At 40.5% G+C, this 15,633-nt stretch overlaps 1 protein-coding gene across 1 annotated transcript in view; it reads left to right on the top strand.

Annotated features, from left to right (window-relative positions):
- The window catches only part of ESR2 (estrogen receptor 2), a 71,076-nt gene that overhangs the window by 26,414 nt on the left and 29,029 nt on the right, over positions 1 to 15,633 (top strand). The window contains exons 4-6 of the mRNA XM_004738912.3: positions 1,413 to 1,529; positions 10,480 to 10,779; positions 13,078 to 13,216. Of these exons, the coding sequence (XP_004738969.1) occupies positions 1,413 to 1,529; positions 10,480 to 10,779; positions 13,078 to 13,216 (556 nt within the window). The remainder of the gene's footprint in view (positions 1 to 1,412; positions 1,530 to 10,479; positions 10,780 to 13,077; positions 13,217 to 15,633) is intronic.

Below are 15,633 nucleotides of genomic sequence, written 5' to 3'. Positions count from 1 at the left end.
ACCATTTTAATTATTTTTGGGGGGTGTGGGGAGCAGAGACAGAAGGAGAGAAAATCCCCAAGCAGACTCTGTGCTGAGTGTAGAGTCCAATGTGGGGCTTGATCTCACAACCCTGAGTTCATGACCTGAACAGAAATCAAGAGTCAGATGCTTAACTGATTGAGCCATCTGGGTACTCCAAGAAAACCATTTTATTTTTTAAAAAAGATTTTATTTATTTGACAGAGATCACAAATAGGCAGAGAGGCAGGTGGGGGGGGGCGGGGAGTAGGCTCCCTGCTGAGCAGAGAACCCAACTCGGGGCTTGATCCCAGGACCCTGAGATCATGACCTGAGCCGAGGCAGAGGCTTAAACCACTGAGCCACCCAGGTGCCCCACTAAGAAAACCATTTTGATGTGTGAGGTAGTTCATGTAGTTTGAGGAGGACTTGTGTGTGTGTGTGTGTGTGTGTGTGTGTCTGTGTGTGTATATGTCAGAAGTGAATTCAGTTACCCTGAACTTCTTGCATAAGATATTTTCTAGGCTATTTTTATTTAGTGTGTTCATAACATTGTGTTTTCTGATTTTTTTAAGTAAAATGATCTTCTAAAATAAACTCTGAGGGGAAAAAAATGAACCTCTAGTCCCTTAAATGCTTATTGTTATAAACCTCTTTATAAAAACAAAAAGGATTACATCATGTATTATTCTTTTATTTATTTATTTGTCAGGGAGAGAGCATAAGCAGGGGGAGCTGTGGAGGAAGAGGGAGAAGCAGACTCCCCACTGAGCAAGGAGCCCAATGTGGGGACTCGATCCCAGGACTCTGGGATCATGACTAGAGCCCAAGGCAGATCCTTAACCCTGACTTAGCCACCCAGGTGTACCTGTGCCTGGATTCTTGACTCGTGGAAACAAGATAATAAGTTTATTTGGTTTTAAGCTTATAGGCTTATTATACAGCGTGGAAAACTAAAACCATGACCTTAAGGAACTTATTGAACCGACCTCATGTGTTTTCTTTTGAAAAATGGGAATCTTATCTTTTTCTAGGGCAGGACCCTGGGACCCTGGGATCCCAGGACCCTGGGATCATGACCTGAGCCAAAGGCAGAGGCTTTAACCCACTGAGCCGCCCAGGCGCCCCATGAAGGAGACTATTTCTAATGTATCTCTTAAGAATTCAAAGAACATGTGGAGAATAGCCTATTAGTCAAAGAGTAAGATATTTATTATTTAAATATTCCTAGGTTTTTTGACTCACCAACAAGGCACTTATGAGACCCAACTTTGGCTATTGTACCTGTACCTGTCATTAAGAAGATGTCGCCTACCTCTTAGCTGAGTAGGATTACCAGTGTTGTTGACGAGGAAGATATTTAATCAAAATATTGTAATAATAGCCTGCTTTTCCCCTCCCCCCTGCTGTAGGACATAATGATTACATTTGCCCAGCTACAAATCAGTGTACAATAGATAAGAATCGGCGCAAGAGCTGCCAGGCCTGCCGGCTCCGGAAGTGCTATGAAGTGGGGATGGTGAAGTGTGGTGAGTTTTCGCTTCCCCTTTCATCATGTGTGGGCCACGCTGACCGCTCTGTCAGACAGGACAGGTGGCGGGACTGGGGACAGGTAGCCTGCACGAGAGGAGATTTAGGACTTGGTCATTATCTTCAAGTATGTGTATGCTGTCCCATTGGAAGGGGCATTGATTTGTTCCCTGTAAGTGTGGAGGACAGAGCTGAGGTAAACAGGAACAGGTTACAGGAGGCACATTTTGGCCCAGTGTAGGGAAGACCTTTCTTTCTTTCTTCTTCTTCTTCTTCTTCTTTTTTTTTTTTTTTAAATTAACATATAATGTATTATTAGCCCCAGGGGTACAGGTCTGTGTAGGGAAGACCTTTCTACAATTAAGTGGTCTGACAACACAATAGACTACTGCATGATTCGAGAGCTCTGGCTACTGAAGTATGCAAATGGGTTGGATGACCATCTGCCTGGAGGCCTTGAGAAGTCTAAGGAGAAAGTTCTGGTAAATGTTCACAGTGAAAGCTGTGACAAGAAAGTAGACTATCTGGTGGGTTACTTGGATAGCGAGGGGAAAGAATCATGCCCATCCCCTATTAGCTTTCTAGAGAAGATCTATAGAGGAGTCAGAAACATGGTAGAACTCTGGAAAGCAAATAGGGGGATTCTGTTATGAAGGTATATCTGCATATCTATGAATAAACATACATATGTGTGTGTGTCCACACATAGACGCATACATCCATGAGAAACAAAGAAAAATGGGTACGTAAGAATAACAGCTGACAAGAATGCTTACATCCTGTTCTCTTTGAGATTACATTCTCAATAATCTCTTTGACATTACATCCTCTCTCTTTTTGATTCATTCCTCTTCTATACACACTTGCTGGTTCATGTGCACTCACATCAGCTCTGCCTGACTCTGCTCTGTCAGTATTTTGCCTGTGGTTAGTTGTAATTTCTCTCAATTTTTAACTAGTTGAAAAATTTGAAACAAAAGTCTCTTTTCTCCCTGACAGTCTCTTAGTAGCTCTGCCTTTTAAACATTCTCTGTCCTTTTTAAAAAAATGTGTATAATATGTAAGACATCTCATCCAGCTATATCCTGTAGAGCAGAAGTTCTCTTATTTGATCACACTTCTCTGGCTTCTGAGAATCACTGAGGTTTTGTTTCCTTTGTAAAATACCCTGCCAATGCCCATGACCTCCCAGTGTGTACTGGTTACTCTCTAAAATATTCGAGCATTTCTGTTCCCCCCTGCTTCAGTTATACCCTTATCGGTAACCAGTGGGCTTCTTCTAAAACCTATTTCTACTTTCTGTAACTGTCAAATTATATAATTTAATTAGAATTTATGCAACCATATGAAATAGGAGTAGGAAAAGACAATCATTTCTCTTTTTTAAAAGATTTTATTTATTTGAGAGAGAGCACGAGCAGGGGGAGAGGCAGAAGGAGAAGCAGACTCACCACTAAGCAGGGAGCCCAGTGTGGGGCTTGATCCCAGGACACTGGGATCATCACCTGAGCCTAAGGCAGATGCTCAACCAACTGAGCCATCCAGGTGCCCCAAGACAGTCACTTCTTTGAAAGCTTTGGATAAAACTGTAAAAGAGGGGTACCTGGCCAGCTAGCTGACTCTTGATCTCGGGATCATGAGTTCAAAACCCATGTTGGGTATAGTGCTTGCATTAAAAAATACCTCACAAACTGTAAAGGACTATTAACTATTGAGTTAGGTATGAGTGAGATTGGGGGGAGGGGTCATGAACCTAGAAAAATTCTGAATTTGGATTGCTATATGAGTGCCTAAGTTATTGCTCTGTTTTAACGAAGCTGAAATTGAAAATTCAGAGATAGTGTATTACAGATGTGGCGTATGTAGGAAATGCACTCGTGATTTAATTGGCGATGGTACTGAAGGAGAAAACCTTGGCCCTTTGACAAAAGATTGCAAATTGATGTTTCATATTTTAAGTTGAGCGTATTTTTTAAAAAGCGATTTATAGTTTAGTTCTAGGATAAGAACAATGTTACTGTCCTAGGGTCTGTTGGACAGCTAGCTATAGCCCCGGTGGTTTGGGACCAGGGCAGGAGCACCTGCATAATCCGCCTGCAGGGGGCAGTGTATGTGGCGGGAAGAACAAAAGGACAGGACCCCCAATGACCAAAACTCATTTTTTGTCTCATTACTTCTTGTGAACTGTGACTATGCTCAAACTTAACCTTTCTGGCCCTCGGTTTTCCCTGAGTTTTGTGAGGAATGAATGTGAAGAAAGACATAAAGACCTAGGACAGTATTTGTAGCTAAATTTTAGTTTTCCTTCCTTTCTTTCTCCCTCTTCGAAAACTCATATAAATTATAAGTTTTTTTTAAATTTTTTATTTTTTATAAGCATCTATTTTTTATCCCCAGGGGTACAGGTCTGTGAATCGCCAGGTTTACACACTTCACAGCACTCACCAAAGCACATACCCTCCCCAATGTCCATAACCCCACCCCCCTTCTCCCTTATGAGAAGTTTTAATGCAATACAGTCCTGCACAGGCAGAATATAAAGGTGTAGTTTAAAAAAAAAAAACTTCCATGACACTCACTCAAAAAGATATTTGGGCCCCCACGACCACACCCCTTCAGCATTATCTATAGCAGCCAAGACATGAGAAAAACCCAAGTGTCCATTGACAGGTGAATGGATAAAGAAGTTGATATATATATATGTGTGTGTGTGTGTGTGTGTGTGTGTGTGTAAAAATGGAACGTTATCCAGCCATTAAAAAAAAAAAAAAACAGAAGCCACAAAGAAATTCTGCGTATGTGATAACATGGCTGGACTGTGAGGGCATTATGCTAAGTGAAGTAAGGCAGAGTTCTGAGAGAAAAAAATCATTCACTTTCTTTCATCTCTCTCTCTCTCTTTCTTTCTTCTTGCCTTTCTCTCTTTATTTATCTATATGAAGTGGTGGATCTGAACTTACTGTGGTAATCCCCTCACAGTTTATGTAAGCCAAACCATTGTGCTATATATCTTAAACTTATACAGTGATATATGGCAATTATTTCTCAATAAAACTGGAAAAAAAATCTTTCATGGAAAAGAGAACAGAGAAAGGGTCATTAAATTTGGCCAAAAAGAAATTGGGTAGGGCTGTCTAAGAAAAAAATATTTTATTATCTTTGGAGATTGCAGAAAGGATGAGATGGGTTGACATGGAAACAGTTGGATATTTAACCCTTTACTGACCATTAGGAGTGCATTTTCTTAACAATGCCTCCCTTCTTGCCCAGCACTCTTCTTGTCTCCCCTCTCAATAAATCCTCCATTCATATTCTTTCTTCTCTCCGGGCTTAGAAGATTAGGAACCTCCCTCCCTCCCATCCTGGATCCTCCTGCATCATTTCACCCCCCCCCCCCTTTAGAAATTATGTCTCTCTGTTATCACCTTCTTCTTCTGCACCAATCTTGTGTTTTCTGTGGAAATATTAATATGGTGGATTAAATGGTGGGAGAGTGCTTATCCAGACCAACGTGAGGGATAAGGCTTCATTATAAGGATACACTGAAACGTACATAGCCAGGAGAAGAATCGGAATAGCCACATCTGGTCTGTATTCCTGTGTTGTGAGAATAAATCCACATCTTTCAGATGCCGTCTCTTGATTCATCTGCCGTATATACACATGAAAGGGGCTTGATAGGGAGGTAGTATAAAGCAGTAAAAGCACCAGCTGTGGATTCAGGCAATTGCTTGAGTTCATATGCTGCCTTCACTGTTTTCAAGCTTTTCCACCCTTAGCAGGTTAGTTGAGCTCTCTTGGGCCTGGTTCCTCCTCTGTGTCATGGAGATGATCATAGCACCTGCCCTCTAAGGCAGTTTTTGGAATGAAATAATCTCTATACAATACACAATGTCTGACATGTAGAAGCTTTCCAGTACGTGTTAGCTCTCATTGTTATCATTTACCATTATTACCATTTTTGTTATCATTGTCATCACCGTTATCATCATCCTGTTTTTTGGGGGGACTATTTATCACTTTTAATATGGAGCACTCCTGTTTGGTGGCATTCCCCTTCAGGCTTGCTCAGAGGCACACTAGGTGACTCTGCCAAGATTATATTGGGAAAGCCATGACACTAGAAATGTCCTTGGTAGAAAACAGTGAGTTCCCTGCCAAGGGCTTTATTTTATTGATCTTAGAATCCCTAGGACTCAGTACAGGGCCCAGTGTATAGGGCTTTGTAAGTGCAAGTTGGTCAAATTTGAGTGCATGGAATCAAACCTTTCTCTTTGTATGTAAACCCGTTTTGTAAACTCCTTTTCCTCATACACTCTACAAGAAGATGTGTGATCAGAAAGGTGCTTTTTAAAACCAAACATTTTGTTCCATTTTACCCTGGGGTTATAATTAATCTTAAATAATACCTAAAGCTGGGGCGCCTGGGTGGCTCAGTGGATTGAGCCGCTGCCTTCGGCTCAGGTCATGATCTCAGGGTCCTGGGATCAAGCCCCGCATCGGGCTCTTTGCTCAACGGGAGCCTGCTTCTCTCTCTCTCTCTCTGCCTGACTCTCCGCCTACTTGTGATCTCTCTCTCTCTGTCAAATAAATAAATAAATAAAATCTTAAAAAAAAAAAATAATAATACCTAAAGCTCTCTGATTACTAATAAAATGAATTATACTTTAGGCTTTTAGTTTTTTCAGTAAAGAGCTTGATTTAATCATCTCTAGGTAGATAGAGCCCTTCCTTTTACTTTGATTAACCAAGGATAAGAAGAAATTCAGCTAAATTTTCTTGGCATTTTACAGATATAACATTTAGGTTTTGTTTTGTTTTGTTTTTTGCGGGGGGAGGGATGCATATAAAAGTTGTACCCATGCTAATGACATCCTAACTTATGTCTTTCTTAATTTTCATTTGTATTTTTGTCTTTAGCCAGTGGATTTTTAGAAATATTTTTGTGCCAAACTTTGGAGCTTGGAAATTGTATTTTTTGTGATCAAAGAGTATGATCTATATGATAATCAATTTTAGTTAAAATTTTATTCATGAACTAGTATGTGATAATTTCTGCAAATTCCATGAGTTTTTATAGCTCAAGCTTGTGAGTTGTACAATTCCAATGTTCTGTATTCTGCCTTTCCCCCTAATTGTTTACTCTGTCAGTTGCTGAGAGAGATACATTAAAATATGTATTATAATAATGTATTTGTCCATTTCTCTTTCTTTTAGTCATTTTTTGCTGTTATGTTTGTAGGTTTTCTTGTTGTTTTGTTGATGTTTTGTTGTTTTCTTGATGTTTATGGGTTTAGAATATTTATCTTCCTTTTATAATCTGATGAGGACTTAATCATGATTTTTAAGGGTTAGTGTCTGATATTGATAGAGTAACTGATTTATTTGGTTAATTTTTGCCGGTTATCTTTTTCTATTCCTTTATTTTCATTTTTTCTATACATTAAATGTATCCCTTACAACCAGTCTATGTTTAGATTAAAAAACTGTGTTCTCAGAGTTGCTCTTAATTGATGAATTTAGTCTATTTATGTTTAATGTGATCATTGATATTTTAATTCATTTCTGTCATCTTATTTTAGGATTTTGACAATTTCATCATATATTTTCTTTTTTCCTTTTTGGAATTGATCCCATTTTCTTATTTTATTTCTTCTCCTCTTTTGCTAGTTTGGAGGTCTATACATGTGGTTTCAATTATTTTAGTGATAGTTCTATTTTAGCAATGCATTCTTTTTTTTTTTTTTTAAAGATTTTATTTATTTCTTTGACAGAGATCACAAGTAGGCAGGCAGAGAGAGAGAGGAAGAAGCAGGCTCCCAGCTGAGCAGAGAGCCCGATGCTGGGCTCGATCCCAGGACCCCAGGATCATGACCTGAGATGAAGGCAGAGGCTTTAACCCACTGAGCCACCCAGGTGCCCTTTAGCAATGCATTCTTGATTAATTTCATGCCACTCTAATAGATATTTCTCTTTCCAAATTAAGGATCTTAGAAAGCTCCAGCCAAAATTACTCACTTTTCATCTTATTTATTATTACCCAGTATTTGGTTCTACTTTATTTCTGTACCTCCAAAAATTATTACTTTATTCATTCTATGTTTATTAGGTTTCTGCTCATGCTTACCAATTTATTTTCTTACCATTACATCTTGAATTTCATTGCTTCTCTTGGGTTCATTTTTCTTCATCCCAAATAACACAGTAATTTTTCAAAAGGGCATATCTTTTTAATCTTTGCTTAATTCAAATGTCTTTAATTTATTGTCACTCTTGAATGATAGTTTAGCTGGGAATATAATTCTAAATTGAAGGTTTCTCCCTCCCCATACCATCTTAAAGACCTATCCCATTGTATTTCTGACCCATAAGCCAACAGTAATTAAAATATATACCAGCACAGGAGTAAAAAAAAAAAATACACACACATACACACACACACACATACGTATACACACACATGTGTATATATGAAAGAGGAGAAAATCCAGAAGAAGATACTTTTTCAATGCAGAGCTTGAACTCACCACTCTGAGATCAAGACCTGAGCTGAGATCAAGAGTTGGACACTTAACTGCCTGAGCCACCCAGGTGCCCCTGGTAGAAGATACTTTTATATATATTTATAAAAATCAGTGGGAAAACCTTGGGAAATAAATGCTACAGGGAAAATTATACATCCATTTGAAGAATATGACATGAAATATCAATATGACATGATACAAACATACATAAAATTTCAAATAGATTTGAACCCCAGAAGTGCTTAAAGAAGATATAAGAAAATATTTGTATATCTTGATGTGAAAGAAAAGATAGATTTGACTGTGCACTAAACCTTCTTAGGACAGCAGATACCATGAGTAAAGTTAAAAGCTATATAACAAGACAAATATGGCACATAACAGAAGTTATCTATAGTTATTAGATAGACTTTATAGGTTATTAGGCAGGAAAAGGGGAAAAGAAACAAATAGGTGATACACCAGTAAAAGAAATACAAAGTATGGCAAATATATTAGTCATTCTCACTACTAATTAAAAGAATACAAAGTAAAATGAGATTGTTTAGTCACTTGTCAGATTAGCAAAGATTAGAAGTGACTTTTTTTTTAAAGATTTTATTTATGTATTTGACAGATATCACAAGTAGGCAGAGAGGCAGGCGGAGCAGGGGGTGGGAAGTAGCAGGCTCCCCACTGAGCAGAGAGTCCAATGCAGGGCTCCATCCCAGGACCCTGAGATCATGACCTGAGCCGAAGGCAGAGGCTTGACCCACTGAAGCACCCCTAGAAATGACTTTTATTGCCCAATGGTGTTATGAGAAAATAGGAAGCTCCTTAAAGTATTGTCTGTATGATCAATTTTAAAATAGTTTTAGAAGGTAACCTATTAATATGTGTCAAAATCTTAAGTGTGTATACTCCTTGGTTTGGCAGCTTGACTTCTTTGAGTTTATTTTTGGGAATGAATTAGATATGTGTACAAAGATGCATTTTCATTGTACTATGAAAGAAAGAAATTAGGACTAACCTAGATTTCCATTGACTGGGGACACTTTATTATTATTACTAATTTTTTTTTATTTGACAGAGATCACAAGTAGGCAGAGAGGCAGGCAGAGAGAGGGGGGAAGCAGGCTCCCTGCTGAGCAGACAGCCTGATGTGGGGCTCCATCCCCGGACCCTGGGATTATGAACTGAGCCTAAGGCAGAGACTTTAACCCACTGAGCCACCCAGGTGCCCCAACGGGGACACTTTAGATAAAGTGATGCTACCTTCATAAAACAGAATGCTGCATAGATTTTTAAATTGTACAATAATACATTTTTAGTAAAAAGAAAAAGTTTAAAAATAACGTATATATACTGTGACCCAAATTTTGCATATAAAATATGGAAAAGTAAAAAGCATTAAAACTGAAAGGATTTATACCAAAATTTGTACTCTTCCATATTTTTTAGATTTTTAAAAAATTTATTACTGAAGGGGTGCCTGGGTGGCTCAGTCATTGATCGTCTGCCTTTGGCTCAGGTCATGATACCAGGGTCATGGTATCACTGGGATTGAGCCCTGCATTGGGCTCCCTGCTCAGTGGGGAGGCAACTTCTCCCCCTCCCCCTCCCTCTGTTTGTGTTCCCTTTCTCACTGTCTCTCTCTCTGTCAAATAAATTTTTAAAAAAATATTACTTGAAATATATTTATTTGTGCAAATATGTAAAAAGAATACATATGTGTTCATGTGTATGTGTAAACACACATATGTGCATATAAACATTTTAAGAATGTATATTATAAGATAATGTATATTATAATATTAATGTATATTATTTGATAACTGTTTGGAAATATCAATACTCAGTTCTTAACTTTTCCCCATCTTTTGTCTCAAGAATATTCCTAGGGGTGCCTGGATGGCTCAGTGGGTTAAAGTCTCTGCCTTCAGCTCAGGTCATGATCTCAGGGTCCTGGGATAGAGCCCCACATTGAGCTCTCTGCTCCATGGAGAGCCTGCTTCCTCCTCTCTCTCTGCATGCCTCTCTGCCTACTTGTGATCTCTGTCTGTCAAATAAATAAATAAAATCTTTAAAAAATTAAAAAAAAAGAATATTCCTAATTCTGTGGTTTGGAAACTGAGGTATGCCAGCGCTCTTTAAAAGAGAAATAGATTTAGTATCCATAGGTGATCCTGAAATGGAGAGTTTAAGTTCATTTGGGCTATTGTTCCTAAAAAGTTGTATTTTGGCTTTGTTAAAATAGACTCAAATGTAATGATCTTTGGTACTTGCCCCACAGGTTCCAGGAAATAAGCCAGGCTTCTGGTCTAACACACTTTGTGAAGCTGGACCCAGGTCATGACCTCACTCTTGCCCTGGTGACTCAGGGAACTTGAATGTTGGGTTGGGGGAAACCACGGGAAACTACTGTGTTATCATCTCTCCGGTTTAGGTTCCCGGAGGGAAAGGTGTGGGTACCGTGTTATGCGAAGGCAGAAAAGTTCCGAGGAGCAGCTGCACTGCCTGAGCAAAGCCAAGAAAAATGGCGGACATGTGACCCGAGTGAAGGAGCTGCTGCTGAGCGCCCTGAGCCCGGAGCAGCTGGTGCTCACGCTCCTGGAGGCAGAGCCGCCCCATGTGCTCGTGAGCCGCCCCAGCACGCCCTTCACCGAGGCCTCCATGATGATGTCCCTGACCAAGCTGGCCGACAAGGAGCTGGTGCACATGATTGGCTGGGCCAAGAAAATTCCAGGTAGGGCTCTCTGGATGTTAGCTTTTTAGTTATAGAAGAAAGGCCTGCCCTTAACATGTGTAGGGCAAGGGTACCAAATGGAGGTCTACACAAATGATGTCTGGGTGTGTAAGAGTTGACAACTTGATTTATAATCTTAAATGAAATATGTTCTTTCTTCCTTGTCCACACCCCATCCTCCTGCGGCCACATCTCCTAACCACACTAGCCTGTCGGACACCTCATGTTGAGATGTGGACTGAGAGGGTGGACCCACGTAAAAAACCCACCCAGACTCTGGAAGTGGGCTGAAAGTGGCCATTTGGGCAAGAAATTCTAGGGGCAGGCCAGCTTGTGATATATACCTGAAACACTGCATATTGTGCTACAATTACCACCTCATTATCATTTGAACTGGTGTTTCTGTGAAAGTGAATCTAGAATTCTAACACAGAATGGCAGCAGCCCATCCCCCGACAGGGCTTCTCCATGTGCATATTTACAATCATCTAGGAAATGAGGTCTCGCTCCAGGTTCTAAGCCACTAGGGACAGTTCCCACGGCCTGCAGGCTGCAACCGCTTTAGGCAAAGTGTAAAGTCTGGGAGCTTCTGAGAAGCTCAGTGGGGAGGAGTTGGGGGAATAGAGCTGTGGGACCCCAGGCCTAGTGTAATAGTATCTCTTGGGTCGTTTGTTGGTTTGTGCCCAATCCTTCCGAGCTTCCTGAGGATCTCCTGGTGTCTAGTTTTGTTTTGATAGTCTAGATCTTCCCCTTAGCTGGAATTCTGTTATTTTCCCTGCTCTTTTCACAGGAGACAATACTGATGGGTCTTCCTCTAGCTGTCGTGCTACACGTATACCGAACGCTGGTTTTCAGGACCCCACGCGGAGAGTGGTGGTGAAATTAGTGATCATTGAAAACCATGTAGCTTCTTTGTGCCATAACAAAACTGAATTCCTGAGCTGCTTTAGTCCTTCTTCAAGCCTAGTGTTGTAAAAAAATTTTCAGAAAATTTAGGCATAGTCTAAAGGTGTGATTTTTCTTTCTTCTCTTAGTGGGTGTTGTCATTTTCCAAAATTAAAAAGAAAAATAGTAAAATATCACCTCACCTTGACCTTGTTGAATATCTGCAAATATAAGAAGCCTAATGTCCCGTGGGCAGGCTTATTGTCTGTAACCGCAGGTGAGATTGGCACATGTACGTGTGTTAGGACAAGGTGCAGTTTTGGAGGAGGACTGAGCCGTCTTGCCGTTCGTGATTCCCTCCATTCAGGTCTCCTATGTGCACACCAGCATTGTATTACTCACAGGTTTGAACCGCGTGTGCTTCCCGAGCCGTGGTCCTCTCATCTGTAAAACCAGGATGCTGGAAGAGATTACCTACGGGCATTCTTGGAGGGTAGTCATTGTTACTCCCCATTTTTTCTGTAACAAAATTGACTTGAAAGGAGATTCCATAACTAGCTAGGATGAGGCTGAGCCGGGATCATAACCAGAGTCTGCTGCACTCCTTGAGCCGTGTTTTTGGTTAGTTTTTATATTACCCGGCCTTCTCTTCTTATCATGGTTGTGGAGGAAGCACCAGTGATCTCAGCTTTGCTTTGAAAGTGCTCACCTCCCTCCAGATCACCTGTTTCTTTCTGATGTTTGGACCAATCCATGTTGTTAGGCTTTCGAGCTCTTGGGACCTGCTTCAATTGTTACGTTTGCTTTTCAGGATAGAGTAGCCTGGAGACAGCACTCCTACTCAGAAGAATGATTCTAAGACTGAAATTTTAAGCAACTGGAGATCTCTTTCAGTTGAAGCCTTGACTTTCTGCAGGGGCTGGTGCTGGTCTCTCTGCGTGTCCTGCACGCCCCTCCCCCCAGCCCATCCCCCTACCCCTTCCAGCCCCTCTTGTGGACTGGGCCAGACTGGCAGCCTCTGGCTGGCAGCTGACTCATCTTTCTCATCAGTGCAGAGGAATTTTTAAAATGTAACTGAAAATGATCTGTTCCAGCTTTCTGTTCATCCCTAGCATTTGTCTGGGGAGCTATAAGCCTGGGTAACCATCCTTTATAAATCTTAAATGGAATAGATTCATCCCTAGAAGGTCTCCAAGGCTGGACAGTGTGAGACTGCCTCCCCTGAGTTCAGAATTTCCTTCCTTAGGTCATTTTAACCACATCTTTAAATTTAACCACATCTTTAAAGTATTGAGTGTTTCCTTGTATTGCTTGTGTTTTCAATAGCTTGTTAAACCTTGCCCTTCTGTTTTCACAGAAACAGGGAATTGAGGAGGAGAGTGGGTATGTCTCATAGCCTCTTGCTTTCCCCAGGCTTTGTGGAGCTCAGTCTCTATGACCAAGTGCGCCTCCTGGAGAGCTGCTGGATGGAGGTCCTAATGGTGGGGCTGATGTGGCGCTCCATTGACCACCCGGGCAAGCTCATCTTTGCCCCCGACCTCGTTCTGGACAGGTGAGAAAAAAGACATCATGTTTCTTCTCTGACCTGTTTGAGTCCTGGGTGCTGCAATTAAAATCTCACATCTAAAGGGGGAACTAAGAGGTTGATAAAATCATGAATTCCTTCCCCAGGTCGAGAGCCCGGGAAGGAGACCCTGGGTCCCAGGGTTTAGTGTCCTGTGCCTCATTTTTAGCTGTGGTGTGGCAGCCTTTACAGACCATAGCAGGGCCTAGATCGTGTAGACTAGGTGGCCAGTAAATGTACAAGTCAAACATGTTTAACAAGTCAGCATGTTAAAATGTACAATTTTAACACGATTTGTCTGTGTTAAAAATTGCATTTTCAGTTTATAATTTTAAATTGTCCTGCTGTTCAGTTTCCACTTATAGGGACTATGTCTATCTCTGTCTAGACAGGTGATAAGATTCTTACAAATCTGCAAAGCTTATTTTAATGTGCTTTGACTTGTAAGTGCACATATTCTGTAACATTATTGACAATAGCAGTGGAAGGACCAGTTCTTAAAACCAATGAAAGGTAATAGAAATTGGGGAATCATCGTGCCAGTGCCATCACTCAATTACATTTTGTTTTCTTTTAAAGATGGCACAGGAAAGGAACCCATTTTTAATTGACTCAGGTAAACTGTTCATGGAGGAAAAGCTAGAATAGACAACACTCAAAATTTTAGTTCAAAATATAGACCTCTTTCCTGTTATACATTTGAGCAGGTTAAAAATCTTGATGGAAATAGAGCTCCACATTCCTTATTTTGAAAAAGTTCTCAAGTAGGATGTTCAGTCACATTTGATTCTGTGCATGGAGTAGAAGGACGCTATTATACGGTTCGAGAGCATCTGTGCCCAACCCTTGCTCTCGCCTACTTGGATCATCAGAAGACCCCTATGCACATATTACACAAATAAAAAGTGATAACCTCAAGGTTTTAGCACCCATTCTGTCCATTGTCACAACACTGACAATGAGCACTATTTTAAGTAACGTAGCTATTTTGGTGGAGAGCAGGGCCTTTGGCAAGAGCTAGAGCTTGGGCTGTGGCTCAGGAGGGAGCACGCCCAGATGTTAAACCATAGAAGAAGGTTCTGGAAGTCCAGACCCTTCAGTAGCAATCAGAATAGCCAAATTATTGGCTTGTATGTGCCAGGCACCCTCTTAAGCACTTGATGTGTTAACTCACTTCATCATCGTAAGTGCCCTTTCTGAGTCGGGGCGTTACCACTATTCTTCAGATGTGGAAATGTTGGGGTTAGGTAATTTGCCTGCAGGTAGAGAGTAGTAAGTGGTGGATCTGGACTTTGGGGCTATGAAGTCCATGTTCTTAATATAACAGTAGTTCCCTGTATGATAGGACATGCCTCTCAGTGGGGTAGAGAACTGGGAGGGGAAACAGGAGGCTGAAAGGCAAGTGACTTTCTACTTTATTCTTTTATCTTAGAACAACTCTATTTTACTCTCTGCCCACTTCACAAACCTACTCCTCTTGCTTTCATCGAAGATCTAGATCTGTGTTACAAGGCAGACGGAAAAGCCAAGTCATTACTCTCATTCATTCACTCATTATGTTCCACTTGGTGTTCAAATAAGCCACACACACACACACACACACACACATATTATACACACATAATTCTCTTAGAACTTAGTACTAGGAAGAAGTTTCATCCCTTGATGAATCAATACATTTGCAGACACTTATTAAGTTACTTTATTTTTTTGTCTTGATCTCTAAATTGGTGCCACATTTAATGTTTATGTTCAGTGACTCTTTCATTCCTGGTTTTTAGGAGAATTAACTCTCCTCTTTGTTTGGGTTCTTTAATTCCTGTAAGTTTAAGTTACTATAAATGGACATACATCCTGGACAAATGTTAGGCCTACGTTAGGCCTACCTTTTGGTTACGTAATAGGAGAAAAAAAGTAATTTTTCTTACAAATTATTTTAATAGACTCACAGTCCTTTTTAAAGATTTTACTTATTTATTTAGTTACTTACCTGAGAGAGAGCACAGGGGAAGGAGCAGAGAGAAAGGGACAAGGAGACTCCATGCGGAGTGTGGAACCTGATGCCGGGCCTGACCCTATGACTCTGAGATCCCTACCTGAGCCGAAATCAAGAGTTGGATACTTAACTGACTGAGCCATCCAGACTCCCCTCCCATTACTCTATAAATATGTGAAAGTATCGTGTCGTAAGGCATACAGATGTATATATCTGAGTATTGGAGTCTCTGCAATTTTAAGTGCCTTGACATTGAGCGGGCATTTTTGGTACCTGTCATGGTTATTTTTTCTTGCAATCTCTCGTATTGCCAACACATAAACTTGGTGAAGTCAAGAATTTCAAGTCTAAGATAGTTCAGTTCCTTCATGCATATATAATACAGATGAATATTGTTTTATGTGAACAT

This window comes from Mustela putorius, unplaced genomic scaffold (assembly GCF_011764305.1).
Source record: "Mustela putorius furo isolate JIRA1106 unplaced genomic scaffold, ASM1176430v1.1 tig00000129_pilon_pilon_pilon, whole genome shotgun sequence".
Classification (NCBI taxonomy): Eukaryota; Metazoa; Chordata; class Mammalia; order Carnivora; family Mustelidae; genus Mustela; species Mustela putorius.
Note: the sequence above shows the minus strand (reverse complement) of the source record. Positions and strands in the feature narration are given on the sequence as shown.